The sequence below is a fragment of the Mus musculus genome, chromosome Y (assembly GCF_000001635.26).
Source record: "Mus musculus strain C57BL/6J chromosome Y, GRCm38.p6 C57BL/6J".
NCBI lineage: Eukaryota > Metazoa > Chordata > Mammalia > Rodentia > Muridae > Mus > Mus musculus.
In genome coordinates this window covers 14,400,507-14,427,229 of record NC_000087.7, presented here as the reverse complement: position 1 = coordinate 14,427,229, position 26,723 = coordinate 14,400,507, and the positions used below count along the sequence as shown (strand labels likewise).

Below are 26,723 nucleotides of genomic sequence, written 5' to 3'. Positions count from 1 at the left end.
GGAGAGGGGACAGGATGGTGGGGACATACTCTTGGAGATGGGGATTGTGGGCTTGGGGCCCTGGGAGCATGGGGGCATGTAGGCAGGAGATATGGGGTGTGGAACAGTAAGAGGGGGAACTAGGAGAAGAATAAAATCTCGACTTTAAAAAAAGTATAAGAATAAATTTTAAATAATTCAACTATATTAGCGTGTGGAATTTCAGTCCACAGGACTATATACCATTCACATATTCATTTAGATTTCCTTTGGAAGTTAATATAAAGATGCACTTACACTTAAACAAGAAAATGATTAAAGATATTTAAAAATAAAGAAGTTCTATTTTGACTCTAAAGGTATAACTGCTAGTTAACTTTGTAATCACATCACTGGGATTAACTTCCTTCTCAGAATCATCAGAATAACAAGGATTAAAGAAACTTTAAAACTCTGTTTCATAGGAAACAAAAAAGTTAGAGATTTTTTTATTTGTTTTATATATATACCAGCAAGTGAAAATTTTTCATGCTTCATTTTTCTGAAGATGGGAAAGTAGAAGAGTACTTCAGATTATTCTCCATGATGGCTCTTTTAAAAATAGACATTTTTTTTTCTCAGTTCACCATCTACACCAAAAAGCATATCTTAGTTCTTGGTCCCCAAGTTCATCAAAACCTAAAACAGAAAAGTACCTCTTATTAAATAAATTCCCAAGGATACAAATATGAAAGATTCTGTGCAGATGATGTATAGGGTAAAGGTTAAGGTCAGGATTAGGATTAGGGTTAGTGTTAGGATTATGTTTAATAAAGCAGGATAATTATAGTGTTATTAAAGTATGAGGTACATCTGAGGTCAAATTCCCATTTTATCATTTCATATCTTTAATAATTCATACAAAGCCATTAGGATTTTATGGATAATAGCAGTCATTTCAGTCAGAAATAATTCAAAATAATAAGTAGTTAAAACTTTATGATTATTAAAACATATTTAGATTCCTAAGGTCATTTTATGGACCATGTGCAACATACCTCCATCGACTTCTCATGCATTTCTTTACCTGCTTCCAGGGTCTGGTTCTGACTACATTTGGACAGTTTCAATGCTTGTTGTTCTTTTTGACAACTATTCTACAAATGTAAAAGGAAAACATTACTATAACAATTCTGTTTATTTTTGTTGTTACTGCCATGCAACATGCATGGTAGTCTAACAATAAAACACTAAATGTATATCTAATACTAAAACATTTATGTGAGCAAAAATAATTCTATATGAAAGTTAAAAGGAATAGTTTTCCAACTGATTTAAAATTTTAACAACTATTTTGACTAAATATATGTATATTTTTACAATAACATGAAATAAAATTATGCTACCAATTGTGGGGTAGGAATTTTTTTTAATGTGAAAGAGTTTTTCATAATGCACATACTGGCCTTAGCCTCCCAAGTTCTTATGTTTATAGGCATGCACCATGTATACATGAACTCGGTAAAATCCTAGTCTTGGAAGCTTAGATTGGTTTTCTCTAGGTTCCAATCTCAAGCAACATATAGAAGTAGTAACATAAAGTTCTCATTGTATTCTCTAGGGTTGCACACAACCATGATAATTTGCATTTAAAAAAAAATTAAGACAAGCCCTTTACACCTTTTCACCTTGGGCTACTACAATCCTGTTTTGCCCTTTATTCACTGTGATCAATTTTTTACCTCACATTTGCACTCAAATCATCATAATTAAGTAAAATTACCTCTAATTTGCAATGCTTATCTTTAAAAAAAGTGCACCTGCATTCATTTGGAGACAAAGGGTTAATATTGGGTGTCATCTTTGATTTCACAGTACTGTTTCAGAGACAGAATCTCACTAAACCTAGAGCTCATCATTTATGCTACACCTGGTGGCTACAAAGATCTGGAGATCTTCTTTTCTCTGAACTAAATCTGAGATTGGTTGTTTTAAAATGCTCACAACCACACCAACTTTTTTTTGTTGTGGTGGTGGTGGTTTGTTTTTAGTTTTGCTAGTTTGTTGTTGTTTATTTTGTTGTTGGTGGTGGTGGTGTGGGCATTCATCCCAATGCAGGGAATATAAGCTGGGGTCTCCATGCCTACACGGGAGAAAGATTACCAATTAAACCATCTTCCAGCCCTGTAAATCAATCTTATTGGGCCCACATGCAGCATATGACACATTTAGGGATCTTTTCTTCTTTAAAACTTTCCTTCACTCATGGTAGTTTTCTTTCTACCAGTGGTTCTCTTCCTTTACTGGCTCCCTCTCACCAGCTGCCATATGCAGAATTACAAATCTTGAAGTACCCTGCTGTTCTGTCTTTAGACTCCTTATTTACAGGGATGATCACTTTCCCTTGAAATGTCATCCAGAGTCCAAGGTTTAAAAACTGTCTTCAATTGGAGTATTTATTATTTATCTTTAGTTCCTATCTCTTTCCAGAACTGACTCATAATGGCAGGTTCCTCAATGCCTTCTGAGGCAAGAATGAATTTGCTGTTCCTTTCAAATTGAATACTTTCCAAACTATTAACCAGTAAATAAAATAAAATAGTTAATATGATTATCGTTGTCTCAGATCTTACTTGGAAACCAGGTGATGACTACAGTGATTGGTAGAGTAATGGAGATGTGATCTAAAATTGTTTGCTGATATTCTTCCACAGGAAAATTCTTCCAGGGCTGTTGAGAATGTTTGTTTCCATCCTCTGTTGTTACTAAATCTTTACTAAATTTAGGACTGTAAGAACTGATTTACCAAATTGAGTTGGTTTTTTAATATAAACAACAGAGTCCAGGTGAAACCAATAAATAAGCTTTCTCTCTTCTTTCAACTCTGATATATTGTGTTTTTTTTTTGTTTGTTTGTTTTTTTTTTTTTTGTAGTCACTGGTAATCATCTCTTGATCTTTCTGCAAATGTCTGCCTCTTGAAAATTTATGATCTGGTATACCATAAAATGCCTAGTCGTTTTCATTGATAGAGTATGCAATCAATAGTTTATATCTCAGTAAGACTAGAACAGAAGCAAGGATAGATAGATAATGGAACTTAATTTAGTTTCATATGCTGAACTCAAGGCTAGTTGTTCCATTCCTACTTAGTAATACTAGGTTAAATATTAAGTTTTTTTATGGTACCAACCACTGATTTTTCTTTTTCTTCATTGAATTTCTGTACATCCATATCAGACTTCTGAAATGTAGTTATATACTGCTCACAAAATTTGTTGTTGATGTTCTTCCTGTAAAGCACAGTAACAAAAGCAGGCACATTTCATACCAATATGAAAAAGAACACTCAAAACAAATTCAATTGAACATTTCATACTATAAAAAGAAAAATAGCAGTATAAAATATCTAATGGGAAATCATTATAGATTTTTCCCCTAACATATTATCAGAGAGGTTTTCATTTACGTTTTAGCTTTTCAAAATTAAAGAAATATAAACACACACAACACACACGTAACACACACACACACACACACACACACACACATACACACACACATATATATACATGTACAAAATTTAATTATATTTCAGTGTGGTTTTTTTTTTCATTATTTTCTACCAAATATAAGTTCTAATTTATTTTTCATACATTGCCTTAGTAAAGACAGTGCAAAACATGTCAACTAAAATATACAAATTGTCTGCATATGTAATTGTAGTTGTTCCTTTTGAATATTGTTAAACATAATAATCCATAAATTACATTCCTAAGACTATGTGCAAGACTTCTGTATTTCCACAATGAATGTAAATTAAAATTTAAATCTCATTAACATTGACTTAAAGCAGAAAATAAAATTTTCATAGATTTCTATGAATTAGATTTAGTTTGCTTGAAGGCATGATGTTATAGGGTTAACTGTTTAGACAAAATCAAAGCCAAACATTTTTACTAAAGAATCAGACATGATATAATTTTTTTTAAACTTCAGCCACATATAATTTTTCAAATGATACACATTTGACCCTACAAATATAACAACTCTACCTCTCTCGTTCGTTCGTTTTGCAAAATCTTTCTAATTTCTGGTTGCTGCCTTTGAAAGATTCTTTGACATAAGTTTCCATCCATTTTCTCTTTATGTGAAGCGTCTTATAAATGTCATCTATATTAAAAATAAAGGGTCATTTTGAAGAAAAAAATAGATAATTCCATGTATTCAAGTAAAAATAGATATAGATAAATTTCATTCAATAATGCTATGGAAACTTAAAATTAAATGATAGATATCACAAACATGCTTCATACTTTAGAATACTTAGGGTTTGGTATGTTCAGATGAAGGATGTTCAACCTGTAAAGTCTACAGAAATGTTCCACAACATAGAAAAAAAACAGTCCATGTATTTTGGATAAGAAATATCTAATCTTATCTGAATTTTAATTTCTGTAAGGAAAATAATTTTGAGCTTCAAGAACAGTTTTCAAAAGAACAAATGCACAAAACAAAGGATCAAAAGTATACTTAATTCTTCATAGGGAAACACTTTTAATAAAGGCTAATTCTTTTCCAAATCTAAAAAAAGATGATGCAACTGAAAGAACAAACTTGACTGTGGAACTGTTAGACCCATTGTTTAAAATATTCAATTAAAATAAGACGGCAGCCGGGCATATTGGTTCCCATGTTAATCCTAGTATTCTGGAGGAAAAGGCAGAGAGATATTTCTGTGTTCCAGGTTAACCTGGTCAACATACTGAGTTCCAGGACAGTCAGAGCTACAAATGAGACCCTGTCAGAATCAAACCTGCGTTTGATTCCTAGCACCTACATAATGTGCACAAATATCTCCAACTCCAGTTCCAGGGGATGTGATGCCCTGTTCTAAATTCTGCATGCACCAGGTACATATGTATATGACTCACAGACATACTTATAGGCAAAATACCTATATAAATAAAAATAGATAAAAATGTTAAAATCTATGTTTAAAACAATGATCTCCAAGTTTTTTTTTTAATCAAAATAAAATTATTTCTAAAGTGAATTGGTAATTATATTTCAGAACATATCCTTTAAAAAAACAATTGAAGAAAATTATGGTAGGAACTTTTGATCAGTAACTGCTGCAGTTCATGAAAATTGTAATGCTTCAGAAAATGTTTAGTACCTTTCTAGCATGCACAGTTAGCTTTCAGTAACTAGGATGAAGCTATATTTCGGTGTACATGTTTAATATTCTCACCATACATAGTACTAGACAAAATCAGATTATTAAATGATTATTCTGCCTCCTCTAAATAGAGCAAATCCTTCAGTTGAAAAAAAATAATTTGGTAAAATGGGTAACTTGAAAGAAGCAAAATATTATTTTTTAAAAATATAATATTGTTTCATGGGGGTAGAGATATGGCTCAGCAGTTAAGAGTACTTCCTGTTCTTTGCAAAGGACATAGGTTTGGTGTCTAGCACTCATATGGTGGCTCACAACTATCTGACTCCAGTTCCAGGTATCTGAAATAATCTACTGATATCTGAACAACAGGTACACCTGTGGTGCACATATATAACTGTAAGCAAAACACTAATACACATAAATAAGTCCAAAAATAGGTATTAGGAGCATTGTTTAGTAAGCCATGTAAGATGTTTTTTTGTGTATGATCCTAGTATTGGAAGCTTAAGCAGGAGATTTCCAGTGTAAAGACTGCATAGGTTAAATAGGAAAATGCAGGCCAGCCTGAACTACATAATGACACCATATCTCAAAGACAAGTTACTGTCTTCTGAGAAAGCTCACTTAGCATTCAGTTACATATAATTTAAAACAGATACTTTAGAATCTGAGTATCATTCTCTCATTGTTTAGTAAGTTGTCTTCCACTTACAGTTAGATAATTCATTTCATAAAAAGAAAAAAAAAACAATGAAGGGATTGGAGAGATGATTCAGCAGTTAAGAGCACTGGTTCCCTTCCAGATTTCTGAGATTGGAGTACCAAAACCCACAAGGTGGCTCACTACCTATAACTTCAGTTTCAGGGGATTCAATGCCTTCATCTGGCTTCCTCAGGTACAAGACACACTAGTTGTGCACATACACACGTGAAAGAAAAAAAAAACAATAACCATAACTTAAAATTTAAAAATAAGTTATAAGGGTTACATTAAAGAATTCAGTTTTGCATTGTGCCATATAAAGAAGGAAGCACAGAAGACTCCTAGAAAAGAAACTGACTTAATATAAATTTAGCACTGGATCAATGAAAATATGTTTCATGTATAGAATTTTGTATACATATCACTTAGCTATGAGTACATGGAACTGTGAAATTGTTTACATCTATTTTTTTTCCTTTTAAAATTCCTTCAAAGCTGTTACAAAAACGCCTCAGTAGTCAAGAGGGCCTACTGTGAAAAGAGGAGGTTCACAAAGTACTTTTTTTTTGTTTTTTAAGGTAAGTAATGTTACTTCATGCTTATCAAAGGATAATTCATCAAAGATGAACTCACAATTCGGAATATCTATGCTCCAAATACAAGGGCAACCAAATTCATAAAGAAATTTTACTAGAACTCAAAGTACATATTGTACCCCATATAATAATAGTGAGAAACTTCAACACCCCACTCTGAGCAATGGAGAGGTCCTGGAAAAAAGAAATGAAAAAGAGACACTGTGAAACTAATGAGAAGTTATGAAACAATCGGATTCATCAGATACATATATATGTATCTGTCACACACACACAGACACACACATACAAACACGCACACATATATTGAAGCAAATTCACACACAGTTCTCATTAGATGAAGAGAAATTATTTGAAAAAAAAATCAACAAACCTTCATGATAATAGTCTTGGATAGATTAAGAATTTTAAGCACATACCTAAATATAGAAGCAAACCAGAAGCCAACATCAAATTAAATGGAGAGAAACTTGATGCAATCCCACTAAAATAAGACAAGACAGGACTAGACAAGGCTTCTTACTCTTTCCCTACCAATTCACTATAGTACTACAAGTTCTAGACAGAGCAACTAGAAAACAAAAATTGGTCAAAGGAATAAAAATTGGAAAGGAATAAATCAAAATATCACTATTAGCAGATAATAAAATAGTATACTTAAATGACCACAAAAATTCCATCAGAGAACCCATAAACCTGAAAAACAACTTCAGCAAAGTGGATAGATATACAATTAACTCAAACAAAACAGTACCTTTCTTCTACTCAAAAGATAAACAGGCTGAAAGGCAATTATGGAAACAACACCTTTCAAAAGTCACAAATTATAGTTCCTTGATGTGACTCAAACCAAGCAGGTGAAAGATTTCTATGACAAGAACTTCAAGTCTCTGAAGAAAGAAACTGAAAAATCTCAGAAGATGGAAAGGTCTCCCATGGTCATAGATTAATTTAGTAAAAATGGCTGTCTTCCCAAAAGCAATCTACAGATTCCATGCACTCTCCATCAAAATTTAAACTCAATTCTTCGTAGAGACAGAAAGAGCAATATGCAAAACCATTCGGAATATCAAAACTCCAGAAGATCCCAAAACTATTCTCAACAATAAAAGAACTTCAGGGGGAATCATCCCTGACCTTAAGCTGTATTATGCAGAAATAGTGATTAAAAAAATGTATGGTAATGGTACAGAGACAATGCCTTCATGAAATGGAGAGATCTAAAATATATCATCCTGTGTGATCTCAAAGGAAAAAAAAACATGGTATGCACTCACTGATAAGTGGATATTATACTAAAAGCTCAGAATACCCAAAATGTAATTCACAGACCACATGAAGCTGAAGAAGAAGGAAGACAAAAGTGTAGGTGTTTCAGTCCTTCTTAGAATGGGGAACATAATATTCCTGATAGGAAATGTGGAGATCAGGGCAGAGACTTAAGGAATGACCATCCAGATTCTGTCCAACCTTTGGATCCATCCCATATACAGAAACCAGGCACAGTCACTATTGTGGATACCAACAAGTGCTTGCTGATAGGAGCCTAATATGACTGTCTCCTGAGAGGCTCTGCCAGGGCTTGGCAAGAACAGAGGCTGATGCTCACAGACAACAATCAGACTGATCATGGGGTCCCCAGGGGAGCAGTTAGAGGAAGAACTGAAGAAGCTGAAGGGGTTTGCAACCTTACAGGAAGAACAACAATATGAACCGAGCAGACAGTCCAGAGCACTCAGGGACTAAGCCACCAAACAAAGAGGGGCACCCATGACTCTAGCTGCATATAGAGCAGAGGATGGTATTGTCAGACATCAGTGGGAGGAGAGGTCCTTTGTCCTGTGAAAGCTCCATGCCCCAGTGTAGGCAAATGCCAGGGTAGGGAGGTGGAGTATGTGGGTGAGGGAACAGGCTCATAGAAACAAAGCAAGTGTCAAATGGAATAGGGATTTCCTGGGACTAAACCAGGAAATGGCTGATATTTGAAATGTAAATAAATACACACACACACACACACACACACACACACACACACACACACACACACTCTGATGGCTTTAACTGTGACTTCAAGTGGGTTTACATCTAATCACAGGATGATCTAAATTTTTCCCATTCCTGCTAGTTTTTTGATAAATTAGAGTAAATGTGTCTGCATCTCAATCTCCAAATAAAATCATAGTTGCTCTTATCACAACCAAGCTCCTCAACCTTTTTCATCACAATACAAATCTAAGACAAATCTTAAATATAAAATTCTTCCTGGCTGGACAAATATTTTACTGCTACAGCAAGAAGCTCTGGTTTCAATCTTCAGGAATGAAAAATAAAAACCCCCAAAATTTAGATATAAAAAATAAAGAAGGCATGATTCCTCGGGCCCCATTTCATTTCTGAGGCTGAGGACTTCAGGTACAAGGCCAGTCCAGGCTGCAATTGAGGTTTCAGACAATCCTGAGATATAGAGCTAGAGCTTACTTTCCTAAACTAAAACAACAAATAAATAAAGACAGCCTGGTCTGAATTATGTCTGAATTCCCAGCACTTCTGAGGCAGAGAGAAGCCTCTAGTATTTGAGGCAGTTTGGAACCTATATATAGAAATTTCGGCAATGTGGCATTTTCACAACACGTTAAAATGTAGACTGGTTTTCAGTTTCTTTTTAATAAATTCCTGGTGGGAAGCAGTTGCACAGAAGAGGTTCTTGTCTGTTTCATCCACTAAGTGAAGTCCAGTTTACTCACACCTCACATCCCCAGGCCCAAAGAATACTTTCAGGGTCTCCATTTCCTTGGCCTTCCTGATTTCTGCTAGGAGCTAGTCTGTTCAAACTCTTGCACTTACAGTGAGGTTCTCAGTTTTTCTCAGCAGAGTCCTAAGAGGGAAAGGTCGATTGTGAACCTGGAAGTAGCAACTTCCTGAGTCCAGTGAGGGTCACCTAATCTCATTACTCCTGAAGAAACACCTCCAAAACTCCACCTTCATCCCCACCCAGACCCCTAGCTGAACCAGGATTAACCAACAGACAAATGACTACCTCCACTGAGACTTCATCCTACCATGATTCTTCAAGAATTTTGCTTCCTCAAGAACTCTTTGTAGCCACCATACTGGGTAACAGGGTTTGAACAGCGGGAAAACAATCTCAGCCAAGCCCATTGCTGATTGGCTGTGTTTGCACATGAGTACTAAGGGTAAGAGAGGCTCTTTCAATCATCTGTGATTAAAGCTTCAAAAAGCGGGTAGTATTTTAACTTCCTCTACTACCCAGAGGCTTTCCATTTTCTAAGTTTGCAATACTAACTTGAAAGTTAAAATAAAATGAACTCCAAAGACGACTCTCCTACTTTGTTTCAGATGAAGGGACTGTTCTGTGTAACTCTAAATTGTTTTTTTGTTTTGTTTTGTTTTGTTTGTTTTTTTGTTTTGTTTTGTTTTTTTTTTGTTTTTTTTTAAACTAAAGTATTTTTGCATGTTTGTATTTATATAACATGTATGACTAGTTCCCCTAGAAACTAGAATAGGATGCCAAAATCCCTGGATCTAAAATTAAAAATGATTTTGAGAATTATGTGGGTTCTAGGAACTAAACCTTGGTTCTGTACAAAAGCAACAAGTGTTCTTAATTTCTAAGCCATCTTTCCATTCCTATCCTGTGTGTGTTTTAAGGTGTGCTGGATCATTTCTAACGATAGATGTTTAATTTTACTATATAATGGATAGTATAAAAAATGACTCTGTTAATGTTGTCTATTTCCAGAAACAGAAAAACAAACAAACAAACAAACAAAACAGCAACAAAAAAAAACATAATTTTAATGGATTGTGTAAATCATAAAAAGTTTCAAGATAAAAATGGAGTGTATACATTTCAGTATATGGGTGCATAAGGAGGCCAGATATAGACATCTGTTTTATTCTCAATTATATTCCAAATTTCTTTTTCATTTTCTCTTTTTTTTTTCAAGTCAGGGTTTATCTGTATAGCTCTGGTTAACCTGGTACTCACCCTGTATACCAGGGTGGCGTCAAAATCAAAAATCTCCCTGCCTCTGCCTCCCAACGTCTGGGATTAAGGCATGTGCCACCACTGACTGACCCAACTTAAAACTTGAGATAGGTTCTCTCTGAATATGCAGCTAACCAATGCCACTACCTCGGCTAGCCAACAAGCTGTCTCCACCTACTCAGCACTGGTTGGCAGCCTGCATTTTAGAAGTGGATTCTAGGCCCCCACTTTTATTTTCAAGGAAAACATTTTACTAAAACAGCCATCTCTCTAGCCTCTCTTCAAGGTTTGTTCTGTTGCTATAGACACTGCAATTTTTTTTTTGTTTGTTTGTTTTTTGTTTGTTTGGTTTCTTTTTCTATTTCTCTAATCATGCCTAAGTTTAGGCTCCTAAAATGCTTAGTGGTGGTTTTGCTTGTTTCCTTACAACAGGAAATTGGTTTTCTTGCTCACTTTACAATTTGCAGTTAATTTGGCACACTGGACGAACTGACATTTCATTTACTAGGCTTATTGCTGTGTTTTGTTTCTTTAGTGCATTTTTTTTTTGTTAATTTGCTGGGTTTGTTTTTTTTTTTTGCTGGTTTTTTGTTTTTGTTTTTGTTTTTGTTTTCACCACTGAAGATGAAATTTATAACTTTTAATGGTGCTTTACCACTGAGCTACATCTTTAGTTAATCTTTAGTTTTGAATGTTGGATGAGAAGTTATCTGTGTGTATTTTTTAAAGAAAACTATAATTTCTGTGAAGCCTACAATTATCCCCCTATGCTATAGGTTCTATAGAGATCTGTTTCCCTCGTTTGGCCTCTTCAAGAAACAGGGAAATATTTTTAAAACACATACCTCCAGATTTATCCAACATACTGCCTACTTCATGTCTGTGAAGACAGAACAATAAAAAATTAAAGCAAGAAATATAGTAGACTGGTAGGCCATTTTTTTACCACACACAAAACTTTACACAGAACCTTCTTTAATTTTTTATAATAAATATATAATGTTTGGTTTGGAACAAATGTCATATGCATATAAAATATGTCATGGACTACCAACTTGAACTTGGATTATTTACTTTTAACAATTCATACGTTTACACCCCACAAGGAGTTTATTCATAACTCTCCCACACTTGCCGAGACCCTTTTTTTCCCCAGATAGTCCCCTATTTATTTTTATGATGTTTCTCCTTTTCTTTGAGTGTGTCAAAGATCACATGCAGGTGGTCCTATTGTATGAGTTTCTATGTGTTTGTGATCACAAATTCTAAAGGATCCCAAGCTGGGCTTGAACTTAACATATAGCAGGATCTGACATTGAAATGCTGATCTTCCTGAATCTACTTTTCCAGTGAAGGTAACACAAACACTACTTTTGAAGTACTCTATTGAACTGGCAAAAAAAAAAAAAAAGAAAAAAAGAAAAAGAATTGAAAATATTACCCCATGTCTTCATCTCCTTTTACTTGAGGCGATATATATCCATCTTTACCAATTGCTGGGTTATTTACTGTATTGACAATAGAAAATGTAAACATTTGAAAGTATGCCATATTAGTAATAGTTAATAAAGTACTATCAATTTGAATTTCTTTGGAAAAACTGCCCGTTTTGAGTTTTTGAAACAGATTTTAAAAACTAAGTAAAATTAAGTACATCCAGGAAATCTAGTACACAAGGAGAAGAAAAAACATAAGGATAACAGGTATAGATGAGAAGTAAGATTTCCAAATTATAGGGTCAGTGAATATCTTCAACAAAACTATAAAAGAAACCTTTCCTAACCTAATGAAAGAGATGTCCATGAACATACAAGAAGCATGCAGAACTCCAAATAGTTTGGACCAGAAAAACAACAACAAAAACAAAAATCCCTGCCATCATATATTAATCAAAGCACCAAATGCACAAAACAAAGAAAGAATATTAAAAGCAGTAAGGTAAAATGGTCAAGTAACATATACAGGAATTCCTATCAGAATTACACCTAACTTCTCCCCAGAGACTATGAAAGCCATAAGATCCAAGGTAGATATCATACAGACACTAAGAGAGCAGAAATAAGAGCCAAAGCTATAATATGCAGCAAAACTATTTTACCATAGATTGAGAAAACAAGGTATTCCGTGAAAAAACAATATTTACACAATATCTTTGAACAAATCAAACCCTTCAAGGGATAATAAAGGGAAAACTCCAATATAAGGAGGGAAATCACATGCTAGCAAAAACAAGATATTAATCTTGAAGTAAACCTAAAAGAAGATAGCTACATGAACAAAGTTCCAACAAAAATAACAGGAAGAAACAAAGACTTTGTCTTAGTATCTCTTAATATCACCATATTCTATTCACCAATTAGAAAGAAATAGACTAACAGACTGGATGTGTAAGCAAGACCCACCATACCAGAAACAAATCTCAGGAACAAAGACAGACATTACCTCACAGTAAAAGGCTGGAAAACAATTTTCTAAGCAAATGTTCCAAAGAAACAAATTTGGAGTAGCCATTCTAATATCAAATAAATTTGACTTTCAACCCAATGTTATCAAAAAAGACAAGGAGTGACACTTCATATTCATCAAAGTTAAAATTTACCCAGATGAATTTTCAATTCTAAACATTTATAGTCCAAATGCAATGGCATCCATATTCATATAAGAAACTTTAGTACAGCTCAAAATGCACATTGCACCACACACAATAATAGCAGAAGACTTCAACAACCCTCCCTCATCAATGGAAAGATCCTGGAAAGAAAAATTAAAAAAAAAAGACACAGTTAAACTAACAGAAGTTATGAAACAAATACATTAGTTGATATCTATAGAACATTTTATTCTAGAACAAAAATTGTCCATTCTGCTCAGCACCTCATGACGCCTTCTCCAAAATTAACAATATAATCAGTCACAAAACATGCCTCAACAGATATAAAAATATCCAAATAATCTCATACATCCTATCTAATCTCCAAGGACTAAGGCTGATCTGAAATAATAATATAAATAATTGAAAACCCATGTACACGTAGAAGGTGAACAAAAATCCAGTCAGTGATAAATCAGGTAGGGAAGAAATAAAAAAAATAAATATAAGACTTTTTAGAGTTTAAAAAAAAATGAAGTTACTACATACTGAAAGTTGTGGAACACAACTAAAGCAGTGTTAAAGGGAATCTCATAGCTCTGAATGCCTCTAAATAGAAACTGGAGAGAAGATACAGTAGTAGGTTGACAGAACACCTAAAACCCCTTGAATAACAGGAAGGAAATTCACCCAAGAGGAGTTGAAGGCAGGAAATAATCACACTCAGGGCTGAAATCAAACAAGTGGAAACAAAGGAACTATAACATAAAATCAAACAAACTAGGAGCTGGACCTTTGAGAAAGTCAACAAGATAGATAAAACATTAGCCAGACTAATTACAGGGCACAGGGAAAGTATCAACATTAACAAAACCAGTAATGAAAAGGGAGACATAACAACAGATACTTAGTAAATCCAAAAAAATCATCAGATCCTACTATACAAGCCTGTAACTTAGCAAAAGTGGAAAATCTGGATGAATTGGACAATTATCTAGACAGATGTCAGGTACTAAATTTCAATCAGGTTGAGATAAACCCTGTAAACTCTCCCATAACCCCCAAAGAAATAGAAGCAGTCATTAAGAGCTCCCCGCTCCAAAAAAAAAAAAAAAAAAAAAAAAAGCACCGTTTCTGATGGGTTTAGTACAGATTTCTATCAGACTTTCAATGAAACACCAATACCAACAATCTTCAATTTATTATGCAAAAACAAAAGAAAATGAACACTACTTAATTTGTTCTATGAAGCCACATTTACTCTTATACCCAAACCATACAAAATCCCAATGAAGACAGGATACTTCAGACCAATTTAACTTATAAATATTGATGCAAAAATACTCAATAACATCCTGTTAAACATAATCCAAGAACACATCAAAATGATCATCCTTCATGATCAAGCGGCTTCATCCCAGGGATACAGGAATGGTTCAATATATGGGAATCCATCAATGTAATCCAATATGTAAAGAATCTCAAGGAAAAAAACACAGTATTATCTCATTAGACACTGAGGAATCATTTAAAAAAAATCAACACACCTTCATGATGAAAGTCTTGGATACATTCAGAAAGCAAGGCCCATAACTAAACATAGTAGCAAACCAGGATCCAACATCAAAATAAATGGAGAGAAACTTGATGCAATCCCACTAATATATGGCAAGGCTTCCCACTCTCTCCCTACCTATTCACTATAGTACTAGAAGTTCTAGCCAGATTAAATAGACAACAAAAAGAGGTCAAAATTTAAAAATTGGAAAAGAACAAATGAAAATATCACTATTAATAGGTAATAAGATAGTATATTTAGTGACCCCCAAAAAATCCACTAAAGTACCCTTAAGCCTGAGAAACAACTTTAGCAAAGTGATTGGATATACAATTAACTCAAATAGATCAGTAGCTTTCCTCTACTCAAAGGATAAACAGGCTGAAAAGAAAGTTATGGAAGCAACACTCTTCACAATAGTCTCATACCTTGGTGTGACACGAAAAAAAGCAAGTCAAAGTTCTGTAGGACAAGAACTTCATGTCTCTGAAGAAAGAAATTGAAATTCTCAGAAGATGGAAAGATCTCCCATGGCCATAGATTGGTGTCCCAAATAATTTAGTAAAAATGTCTATCTTGCCAAAAGTAAGCTCTGATTCCATGCCCTCTCCATCAATATTCAAACTTAATTTTTTATAAAGATAGAAAGAGCAATATGCAAAATCATTTGGAATAACGAAAATCCAGGATATTGTAAAACCATTCACAACAATAAAAGAACTTCAGGGGGAATCATCCCTGACCTCAAGCTGTATTATAGAGAAATAGTGATAAAAATGTATAGTGACCATAAAGAAAAAATGACTTCAGGAAGTTCACACGCAAACGGATAGGTCTAAAGTATATCATCCTGTATGAGGTAACACAATCCCAAAGGAAAAAATATGGTATGCACTCACTGATAAGTGGATATTATCCTAAAAGTTCAGAATACCCAAAATGTAATTCACAGACCACATAAACCTTAAGAAGGAAGAAAAAAGTGTGCATGTTTCCGTCCTTCTCAGAATGGGGAACAAAATACTACTGGGAGGAAATATGGAGACAAAGTGCAGGGCAGAGACTGAAGGAACGACCATTCAGAATCTGCCCCACCTGTGGATCCATCCCGTATATAAACACCAGACCCTGTCACTATTGTGGATACCAACAAATGATTGCTGAAAGGAGCCTAATATGGCTGTGTCCTTAGGGGCTCTGCCAGAGGTTGGCAAAAACAGAGGCTCATGCTCACAGCCAACAATCAGACTGATTATGGGGTCCACAGTGGAGGAGTTAGAGGAAGGACTGAAGGAGCTGAAGGGGTTTGTAACATTACAGGAAGAACAATAATATGAACCAAGCAGACCGCCCCCCACCCCAGAGCACTCAGGGACTAAGCCAGCAAACAAAGAGGGGGACCCATGGCTCCAGGTAAATACATAGCAGAGGATGTCCTTGTCAAACATCAGTGAGAGGAGAGGTCCTTGGTCATGTGAAGTTTGGTGTCCCAGTGTAGGCAAATACCAGAGCAGGGACATGGGTGTTGGTGGGTGGGGGAACATGCTCATAGAAGCAGAGGGAGGGTGGAATGGTAAAGGGAATTTCTGGGGTGAAACCAGGAAATGACTAATATTTGAAATGTAAATAAACACACACACACACACACACACACACACACACACACACACACACATACACACACACCTAATATGATGGCTTTAACTGTGACTTCAAGTGGGTTTATATGCAATCACAGGATAATCTAAATTTTGGTCCCATTGTTGCTAGGGTTTTGATAAATTAGAGTAAATGAGTTTGCATCTCAATCTCCAAATGAAATCATGGTTGCTTTTATCATAACCAAGCTCCTCAATTTTTTTCATCATAATACAAATCTAAAGCAGATCTAAAATATAAAGTTTTTCTGGCTGGACAAATATTTTACTGCTACAGCAAGAAGCTCTGGTTTCAATCTTCAACAAAGAAAAAAGGAATAAAAAACAAACAAACAAACAAACAAATTTTAAATATAAAAAATAAAGAACACATATTTCCTCAGGCCCAGGTACATTTGTAAGGCTGGGGACTTCAGTTTCAAGGCCAGTCAAAGCTGCAGGTGAGGTTTCAGACAATCCTGAGATATAGAGTTAGAGCTTACTGTCCTAAAACAAAACAACAAATAAATAACAACAACCTGGCCTGAATTATGTCTGAAGTCCCAGCACTTCTGAGGCTGAGAGGAGCCTCTGTATTTTGAGGCAATTGGAGCCTATACATAGAAATTTCGGGAATCTGCCATTTTAACAACAGGTAGAGGTAAATGAAGACTGGTTTTCAGTTCATTTTTAATGAATTCCTGGCAGGCAGCAGCAGCTAAAAGAAGGTTTTAGTCTGTTGGCTCCACTAACTGACTTCCAATTTACTCACTCCTCACCTCCCCAAGCCCCAAGAAGACTTCCAGGGTCTCCAATTCCCTGGCCTTCCTGCTTTCTGTTAGAAAATAATTCTGTTCAAACCCCTGCCCTTAGCGAAGTTCTCTGTTTTTCTCAGCAGAGACCTAAGTGGGAAAAGTTGATTGTGAGCCTGGAAGCAGTACCTTCCTGAGTCCAGTGAGGGTTACCTCCTCTCCTTACTCCTAAAGTAACACCTCCACCCCTCCACATTCTTCCCCACACAGGCCCCCAGCTCAAACAGGATTAATCATCTTTCAACAGACAATTGACTACCTCTACTGAGACTTCTCCCTACCATGCTTCCTCAAGAACCTTGCTTCCACAAGAACTCGGCTTGATGACTACCACAAAGCATACTGGGTAACAGGGTTTGGATAGCGGAAAACAATCTCAGCCAAGGCCCTTGCTGATTGGCAGTGTTTGCACATGTGTACTAAGGGTGAGAAAGGCTCAATCAGTCGTCTGTCATTGAAGAGCAAAAAGGAGTTAGTATTTTAGCTGCCACTACTACCCAGAGGCTTTCCATTTTCCAAGTTTACAATACTAACTTGAAAGCTAAAATAAAACGGACCCCAAACAAGACTCTCCTACTTTGTTTCAGATGAAGGTGCTGTTGTTTGTAATTTTCAATTGTTTTATTTATTTAAGTAATTTGTTTTTGCATGTTTGTATTTATAAACATGCATGTGTGGTGCACATAGAAACTAGAAGAGAATTCCAAAACCCATGGATATAGAATTAAAAATGGGTTTGAGCCATTGTGTGGGTCCTAGGAACTAAAACTAGGTTCTGTCCAAAAACAACAAGTGCTCTTAATTTCTAAGCCATCTTTCCATCCCTGTCCTTTGTGTCTTTTAAGGTGTGCTGATCATTTTTCTTGAAAGATGTTTATTTGTACTATACAGTGGAGATTACAAAATTATAACACTTTCTTAATATTGACAATTTCCTCATAGAGAAAAAACAAAAAGACAAAAACCATCATTTTAATGGATTGTGTAAATCAGATAAAGAGTATTGTAAAAAACTGATGCATATACATTTCATTATAAGTATGCATAAGAAGGCGACCAATAGACATTTGCTTCATTCTCAATCACATTCCAACTTCCTTTTTTTTTTTTTTTTTTTTCAAGGCAGGGTTGTAGTCCTGGACCTCACCCTGGTTACCAACTGCTGGGATTAAGGCATGAACCACTCTGACTGCCCAAACTTAAAACTTGAGACAGGTTCTCTCTGATTGTGCAGCTCATCAATGCCACTAGCCTGGCTAGCAGCAAGCTGTCTCCACCTACTTTTCACTGGGTTGCAGCCTGCATTTTTAAAGCCGATTTAAGACCCCCTCCTTAATTTATATACTTTCAAGGAAAGCACATTACCAAAACAGCCATCTCTCTAGCCCCTCTGAGAGGTTTGTTCTCTTGTGGTAGCCACTGTATATTTTTTTTTCTTCTCTAATCATGCCTAAGTTTAGGCTCCTAAAATGCTTATTGCTGGTTTTGCTTGTTTCCTTACAAGAGCAAACTGGGTTTCTTGCTCATTTTACAATTTGCAGTTAATTTGGCAAACTGGACAACCTAACATTTCATTTGCAAGACTTATAACTGTGTTTTGCTTGTTTGGTAGGATTTTTGTTAATTTGGTGCATTTGTTGGTTTGTTTGGGGTTTTTATTGTTATTGTTTTGTTTTGTTTCTTTGTTTGTTTTTGTTTGTTTATTTTTGCCACTGAAGATGAAACTCATCACTTTTAAATGGTGATTTACCACTGAGCTACATTCAGCTAATCTTGCATTCTGAATGTTTGCTGAGAAGTTATCTCATATGTGTTTTAAAGGAAACTACAATTACTGTGAACCCTAAAATTGTCCCCTTTTGCTATACAGTCTAGAAATCTGATGCCCTCTTCTGACCTCTTTAAAAAACAGGCAAATACCTCCAAAAACACATACCTTCAGATTTATCCAACATACTGTCTACTTCATCTCTGTGAAGAAAGGAAAATAAAAAATTAATGCAAGAAATATAGTGGACTTGTAGGACATTTTTCTTACCCACACAAAACTTTAAAAAGAACTTTCTTTTAATTATTTATAATAAATATATAATGTTTGGTTAAGAACAAATGTAATATATATATATATATATATATATATATATATATATATATTACATGGTGGAGTATCAAAGTGATCTTGTATCCTTTACTTTTACCAATTCATACATTTACACCCACAGTAGTTTATTCATTAGTCACCTACTCTTGCTGAGACCCTTCTTCTTGCCAGATGGTCCCCTTCTTATTTTCATGATTTTTCTCCTTTTCTTTGTGTTATATCTTGGAAGATCTCAGGCAGGTGGTCATATTGTACTAGTTGCTATGTGTTTGTTATCACAAGGTCTGAAGGCCCTCAAGCTGGGCTTGAACTCAACATATAGCAGTGTCTGATTTGTATTGCTATCTTCCTGAATCTACTTCTCCAGTGAAGGGAATACAAACACTACTTATGAAGTAATCTATTGAGCTGGCAAAAAATATTGAAAATGTTACCCCATATCTTCATCTGCTTCTGCTTGAGGCGATATATTCTCATTTTTATCAAACGCTGGGCTCTTTACTGTATTAACAATAGAAAACAAAAACATTTGAAAGGATTCTATATAAGTAATAGTTAATAAAGTACTATCGATTTGAATTTCTCTGGAAAAACTCTCCATGTAAATTTTTGGAAGAGATTTTAGAAAGGAAATATTTACACCGAGAAAATCCAGGACACAAGGAGATGACAAAACTTAAGGATAATAGGTATCAATGACAAGTAAGTTTTTCAAATTTAGGGACAGTGAATATATTCAACAAAATTATAGAAGAAAACTTCCCTAACCTAAAGAAAGAGTTGCCTATGAATATACAAGTAGCCTACAAAACTCCAAATAGTTTGGACCACAAGAGAAATTTCTTCCATCATATAGAAATCAAAACTCCAAATGCATAATAAAAAAAAAAGAAAAGAAAAAGAAGAATATTAAAAGCACTAAGGGAAAATGGTCAAGTGACTTATAAAGGAAATTCTATCAAAACTATACCTAACTTATCCCCAGAGATTATGAAAGCCATAATATCCAGGGCAGATGTCATACAGACCCTAAGGGAAAAGAAATGCCAGACAAGGCTACTAGACGCATCAAAAAATTTTACAATAGATTGAGAAAACAAAACGATATCTACACAATATGCTCGAACAAATCCAGCCCATCAAGTGGGTAATAATGGGAAAACTCCAATATAAGGAGGGAAATTACACTCTAGAAAAACCAAGAAATTGATCTTGAAGCAAACCTAAAAGAAGAAAGCTACATGAATCACATTCCAACTCTAACAACAAAAATAACAGAAAGCAACAACTACTTTTCCTTAATATCTCATAATATCAGCGGACACAATTCACCAATAAAAAGACATAGAATAACGGACAGGATGTGTAAGCAAGACCAAGCATACTAGAAACAAATCTCAGGGACAAATACAGATATTACCTTAGAGTAAAAGGCTGGAAAACAATTATCCAAGGAAATGTTCCAAAGAAACAAGTTGGAGTAGCCATTCTAATATCAAATAAATTCGACTTTCAACCCAAAGTTATCAAAAAAAAAGAGGAGGGACACTTCATATTCATCAATGTTAAAATTTGCCAAGATGAATTCCCAATTCTGAACATTTATACGCCAAATGCAATGTCATCCACACTCATAAAAGAAACTTTAGTAAAGCTCAAAAACACACATGAATAGAGCATTAAAAGAAACCTTGACTAAATTGGTTTTAGAGACCTGCAGAAAAGATTATGCAGCTCTTTTTCCCTTCACCTTGTTCTGAGTATGGAACACCACAGGGAAATTTAAACTTACACCATTCGAACTCCTCAACTGGGAACCACCCCCCCTTTAACAGAAGCAGGGGGAATGTTTGACCCTCATGTTTCTTTTTCAGAACTCCCACTAGCTCACTTGAAGGACCTACAACTGGTCAGAAAAGATGCCTTGGAAATGTTGAAACACAATAAAAAACTAAAGCAAAAACACAAAAACAAAAAACATACGAACCAGAAACCATCTTGGTGCCACATAAATTTCAAACAGGAGTACCTGTCCTGGTCTGGTGCCACCATTCTGGCAAACTTGAACTCAGATCAAAAGGACTTTCCCTGATGATTCTCACAAGCCCTGCTGCCACACCTCCAGCATGTGCCCAGTTTTGGCATCCAGCCTGCCATGGCCCACTGGCCTGGCACTGCTCACACACAGTGGGCACTGCACAGGAACCTCCCTCCCTCCCTCCTCCCACTGGCAAGAGGCTCTTTTGTCTCATTCAATGGGCTTCTGAGGTTCTCAATCTTACATATCCTAAAGCTGTGTCCTCATGTTGGCTTTGTTTGGCAGCTGGGCCAGAGGTTTAATTTTCTAACTTATAAGATCAGAACTATGTACTAGAAGGAGTGGGAAATGTGAGACTACAACTTAGAGCGTTTCTCCCTGGAAGGTAAAGCACCTGGATATTCTCCAAGATTGTTTTCCCTGATTTATAAAAATACAGCCAGAAAGAGACTCTATGTTATCTACAGCCACCAAAAAGCCTTTTGGTTTCTGAGCCTTACAGCTAGAGATTCGAAAATTGGAGTTTTGCCAAGGACATCCGGGCAGAGAAGAACACTCCCCCCAACACTTCCCAACTCCTCCAAACTCTCCTCCCAACTCATCCCAATTCCTCAGCTAGCTAATAAAAACCTTCTTCTGTCACATCTCAGAGTCATACGCCCCTGCCCTGCACAGTGGAAGGAGTTTGTCCTTAGCTAGCTGATAATAAATCCTCTTGCAGTTTGCATCAGGTGTGGATTTCTCTCAAGTCATTGGGGTGCTGGCCAGCTCATCCCGGGACTTTACTGGACTTGAGAGGAGGTCCATCTTCGGGGTCTTACACATGGAGACCTAATACCAAAACTCTTCAAACTATTATGCAAAATCAAAAGAGAAGGAACACTATTGAATTTGTTCTATGAAGCCAGATTACAATTATATTCAAACCATACAAAAACTCAATGAAGAAAGGAAACTTCAGACCATTTTCCCTTATGAATTTCGAAGCAAAAATACTCAATAAAATCACTGCAAACCAAATAAAAGAATACATCAAAACGATCATCCATCATGGTCAAGTAGGCTTCATCCCTGTAATGCAGGGATGGTTTAATATATGGAAATCTGTCAACTTAATCCACTATAGAAACAAACTCAAAGACGAAAACAACATGATCACCTCATTAGATGCTGAGAAAACATTTGACAAAACACAACACCCATTCATAATAAAAGTCCAGGAAAGGTCAGGAATTCAAGGCCCATATCTAAACATAAAAAAAAAAAACAATAGACAGCAAACGAGTAGGAAACATTAAACTAAATGAAACAATCCCATTAAAATCAGGGACTAGACAAGGCTGCCCACTTTCTTCATACCTATTGAATATAGTAGTTGAAGTCCTAACCAGAGCAATTAGACAACAAAAGGAAAACAAATGAATACAAATTGGAAAGGAAGAAGTCAAAATATCACTATTTCCAGAATATATGATAGCATGTATCAGTGACCCAAAAATGTACCAGAGAAATCGTAACCATATATATGACTTCAGTGCAGTAGGTGAATATAAAATTAACTCAAACATATCAGTGGCCTTTCTCTACTCAAAGGAAAAAGAGGATGAGAAAGAAATTAGGGAAAAATCACCCTTCACAATACTCACAAATAATATAAAATAGCTTGGTGTGACTCTAACTTAGAAAGTGAAAGATATATATGATAAAAACTTCATGTCTCTGAAGAAAGAAATGAAACAAGATCTCAGAACATGGAATGAACTCCCATGCTCATGGATTGGAAGGATTAATATAGTAAAAATGGCCGTTCTGCCAAAAGTAGTTTATAGATTCAATACAATCCCCATCAAAATTCCAACTCAATTCTTTACTGAGTTAGAAAGGGCAATTTACAAATTCTCCTGGAATTTGATAAAAACAAACAAACAAAAAAAAAACCAAACAAACAAACCAACAACAACAACAACAACAACAACAAAAAACCTGGTATAGGAAAAACTATTCCCAACAATAAAAGAACCTCTTGTGGAATCACCATGCCTGACCTCAAGCTGCACTACAAAGCAATTGTGATAAACACTACATGGTACAGGTATAGTGGTAGACAGGTAGATAAATGAAATAGAACTGAAGTCAGAGAAATAAACCTATAGTCACTTGATCTTTGACAAAGGAGCTAAAACCATCTAGTGGAAAGGAGACAGCATTTTCAACAAATGGTGTTGGTTCAATTGGCAGTTAGCATGTAGTAGAATGTAAATTGATCTATTCTCATCCCCTGTGCAATGCTCAAGTCTAAGTCGATCAAGGGACTGCACATAAAACCAGAGACACTGAAACTTATAGAGGAGAAAGTGGGGAATAGCCTGGAATACATGGGCAAAGGGGGAATATTCTTGAAAAATAAATACCACCAATGTCTTGTGCTATAAGATTAAAAATGGACAAATGGGACCTCATAAAATTGATAAGGTTATACCCAGAAGTTCAAACTTGTAATAAGGAAACATGCTTCACTTTGTCCATAGCAGCCTTATGTATAATAACAAGAAGCTGAAATGAACCCAGATGACTCTCTTTAGAGGAATGTATATAGAAAATATGGTACATTTACTTAATGAATTACTACACAGCTATTAAAAACAATGAATTCATGAAATTTTTATACAAATGGATGGATCTGGATGATATCTTCCTAAGAGAGTTAACCCAATCACAAAAAACACACATGATATTCACACATTGATGAGTGGATATTATCCCTGAAGCTCAGAATAACCAAGGTAAAATGTGGAAAACCCATGAAACTGAAGAAGGAAGACCAAAGTGTGGATATGCCGTTCCTTCTTAGAATGGGGAACCAAATAATCATGGAGGGAGTTACAGAGACAAAGATTGGAGCTGAGAATAAAAGAATACAGAGACTGCCTCACTTGGGGATCCATCCCATATACAACCACCAAATCCAGACACTACTGAAGATGCCAACAAGGGCTTGGGTGCAGGAGAATGATATAGTTGTCTCCTGAGACGATCTGCTAATGCCTGACAAATAAAAAAGTGGATGTTCACAGACATCCTTTGGACTTAGCACAGGGTCCCCAATTATGGAGCTGAAGAAAATACCTAAGGAGCTTAAGGAGTTTGCAGGCCCCTAGAAGAAAAAACAACATGAACTAACAAGTACCCCACAATTCCATGGGATTAAACCACCAATCAATGAAAACAAATAATGGGACATATGACTCCACCTTCATATGTAGCAGAGGATGGACTAGTCAGGCATCAATGGAAGGAGAGACACTTGTTCCTGTAAAGATCCTATGCCCCAGTATGGGGAAATACCTGGGTTAGGAATTGGTAGATGGTGTGTTGGGGAGATGGGGGAGAGGGGAGAGGACAGGAGATTTTTTGGAGTGGAAACTAGAAACGGGGATAATATTTGAAATGTAAATAAGGAAAATATATAATAGAAAAAGAAAGGAAATAATTTATTTGCAGGTTTTATGAAATAAATTCATGTTTGGCAAACATATTATACGAACAATGTTCACGTCTTTTCTTGAGGTGAAATCAAGAAAGTTCTTCTCTCTCAACATATGCTGATATAGTTCCAAGAGTAGGTTTATGTGCTGCAAAACCTTGTATATAGGAATAGAGAGATATAGGTAAAATTAGAAATGAAGTATATGTAAGCTCTTAACAAAGACTTCTTCCATTTCAGGTGACTAGGTAAAGTCTAATGAACTGCAGGACACAATTAATACTGGAAATGCTATACCTTCCGAAAGAGCCTCCTCTGAAACTTTTATGTCATCGTCCTCATCATCAAAGTCCAAAAGTAATAAGTAACCTTCCTTTGGTATCACCTTCAATTTCTTAAGAGCCATTTTTCTCATAAGAACTCAGTAGTCTTCTTAGTTAATAAAAAAGAAAAAAAAACAATAAAAATAAAAAGGAAAAAAAAAAAAGAACTTAGTTACCTGATTAAAAATTATCATTTAAATAATTAAAAATAACAAAACATCAAATAATTATTTTAGCTCAATGAAAGATCATTTCTTTTTTACTTAACATGTATATTTTTAATCAATTGCCTTTATCAGAGAGTTCTGTGTACATATTCAATATGGTGATGCATATATATATATACACTTACCCGTACCATTTCCTTTGTGTATCCCATTTATCATGTCCCTCTCCCTCACAACTTGTTTTAAAAACTTCTTTAACTCACTTCTTTAAAAACCTCCTTTAGAACCTAAGTTATCAATCTGCCATTTCTCAGTTTAAAAAGAGACAAAAACTGGCCAACCTTCAACATATGAGTCCTCCCCTCCTCCCAAAAAAATGATGAGCAACATCCTTTAACCTTTGAGGCATCTGAATTTTGGTCCTATCTCCCACAGAATATTTTTAAACAAAACATCAGCAATTCTGTTTACCAGTTTATCTCAGTGTAACGTAAACTCACAGTTCTATCCAGAAAGATAAAGAACATGGTAACTGTATATTCATATCAAAAAGATCCACCACTAAGTCTACAAAAAAACATGAACTACCACCACCACCCACACAGAAAGACCTTATATTGGAGAAATTAGTGATTTGGGGAAGCCGAGGATTTCAAACATCTGAAGATTGTAAGTTCAAGGCCAGGCCAAGCCGGGCCAGCTGAAACTACAAAGATAGATCCCATCCTACAGAAACTAAACTGAGAGAAAAAGCTGAACTTGGTGGTGCAAGTCTTTAATCCCAATACATGGGAGACTGAGACAGAACGATCTGTGGTCAGAATCCATCCCCAATGACTTATGAATCTCTTACAATTATCTCCTCTTCTTCTTTTCATTCATCTTCCTATGCCATTCTACTGTCTGCAATGTTCATACAGTCTATACCAAAGGAACACACCATAGAGAAGACAATGAGGAGGGAGGAATCCTCAGTGTGTTTCTAAGGGATCCTGAACATCACACAGGACAATCGCCAAGGCATCTCACCAATGGCTCCCTGTTCCCTGACCCACAGTCCTGCGGCTGGTTCTCTGATCCTATCCCCAGGCCCCAAGCTTTTCTCTTCCAAGGGTTCCCAATTCTCTATGGCCCTGACCTGTTCGATCCTCTTCCATGAATACGGTCCTCCACCTTCCATTCACCCTCAGATTCCACAGAAAATGGCGATGAGGAGGCTTTTCCTCACATAGTGGCCTCCTGGGCCTGAGATTCCCCACCCTGTCACACCTCGATTAACTGTCCAACAACCCTGATCAGGGCAGACTATCACTTACAGCTCATCTAAGAGGAGAACACCTTCCCAACCGCACCCTTCTGTGCTTAGCTCCTCAATGGCAAAAAAAAAAAAAAAAAAAAAAAAAAAAACGTTGTCAGGGGCCACACCCGGACAGAAGCCTCAGAGGATCCTTTGTGATGTCAGCTGGAGCAAATAGGTCTCACCAAAGAACTGTGCTGATTGGCTGAATACACCCTGCGCATGCGTTCACGGAATACCAAGTACTTTGAAGGGAGATTTTAGAA

The 26,723-nt window shown here is 35.7% G+C and overlaps 1 protein-coding gene across 1 annotated transcript; it reads right to left on the bottom strand.

Moving 5' to 3' along the window:
• Positions 1-627: 627 nt before the first annotated feature.
• On the bottom strand, positions 628-25,076 carry Gm30737 (predicted gene, 30737). Its single transcript, XM_011251048.1, has 7 exons — positions 24,968-25,076; positions 19,583-19,649; positions 18,984-19,018; positions 4,013-4,130; positions 3,160-3,250; positions 1,017-1,115; positions 628-657 (listed from the first exon to the last, which is right to left on the bottom strand). The coding sequence occupies exons 1-7, from the start codon at positions 25,074-25,076 to the stop codon at positions 628-630; spliced, it is 549 nt and encodes a 182-aa protein (XP_011249350.1).
• Between the last annotated feature and the right edge of the window lie 1,647 nt (positions 25,077-26,723).

Coding starts and splice junctions, on each gene's coding strand:
- Gm30737 (XM_011251048.1), bottom strand. CDS start 25,076: ATGGCTCTTAAGAAATTGAAGGTGATACCAAAGGAAGGTTACTTATTA. Junction 19,650..24,967: donor AGAGGAGGCTCTTTCGGAAG/GTATAGCATTTC, acceptor TTGTTAATACAG/TAAAGAGCCCAGCGTTTGAT. Junction 1,116..3,159: donor AATTCAATGAAGAAAAAGAA/AAATCAGTGGTT, acceptor TTACATTTGTAG/AATAGTTGTCAAAAAGAACA.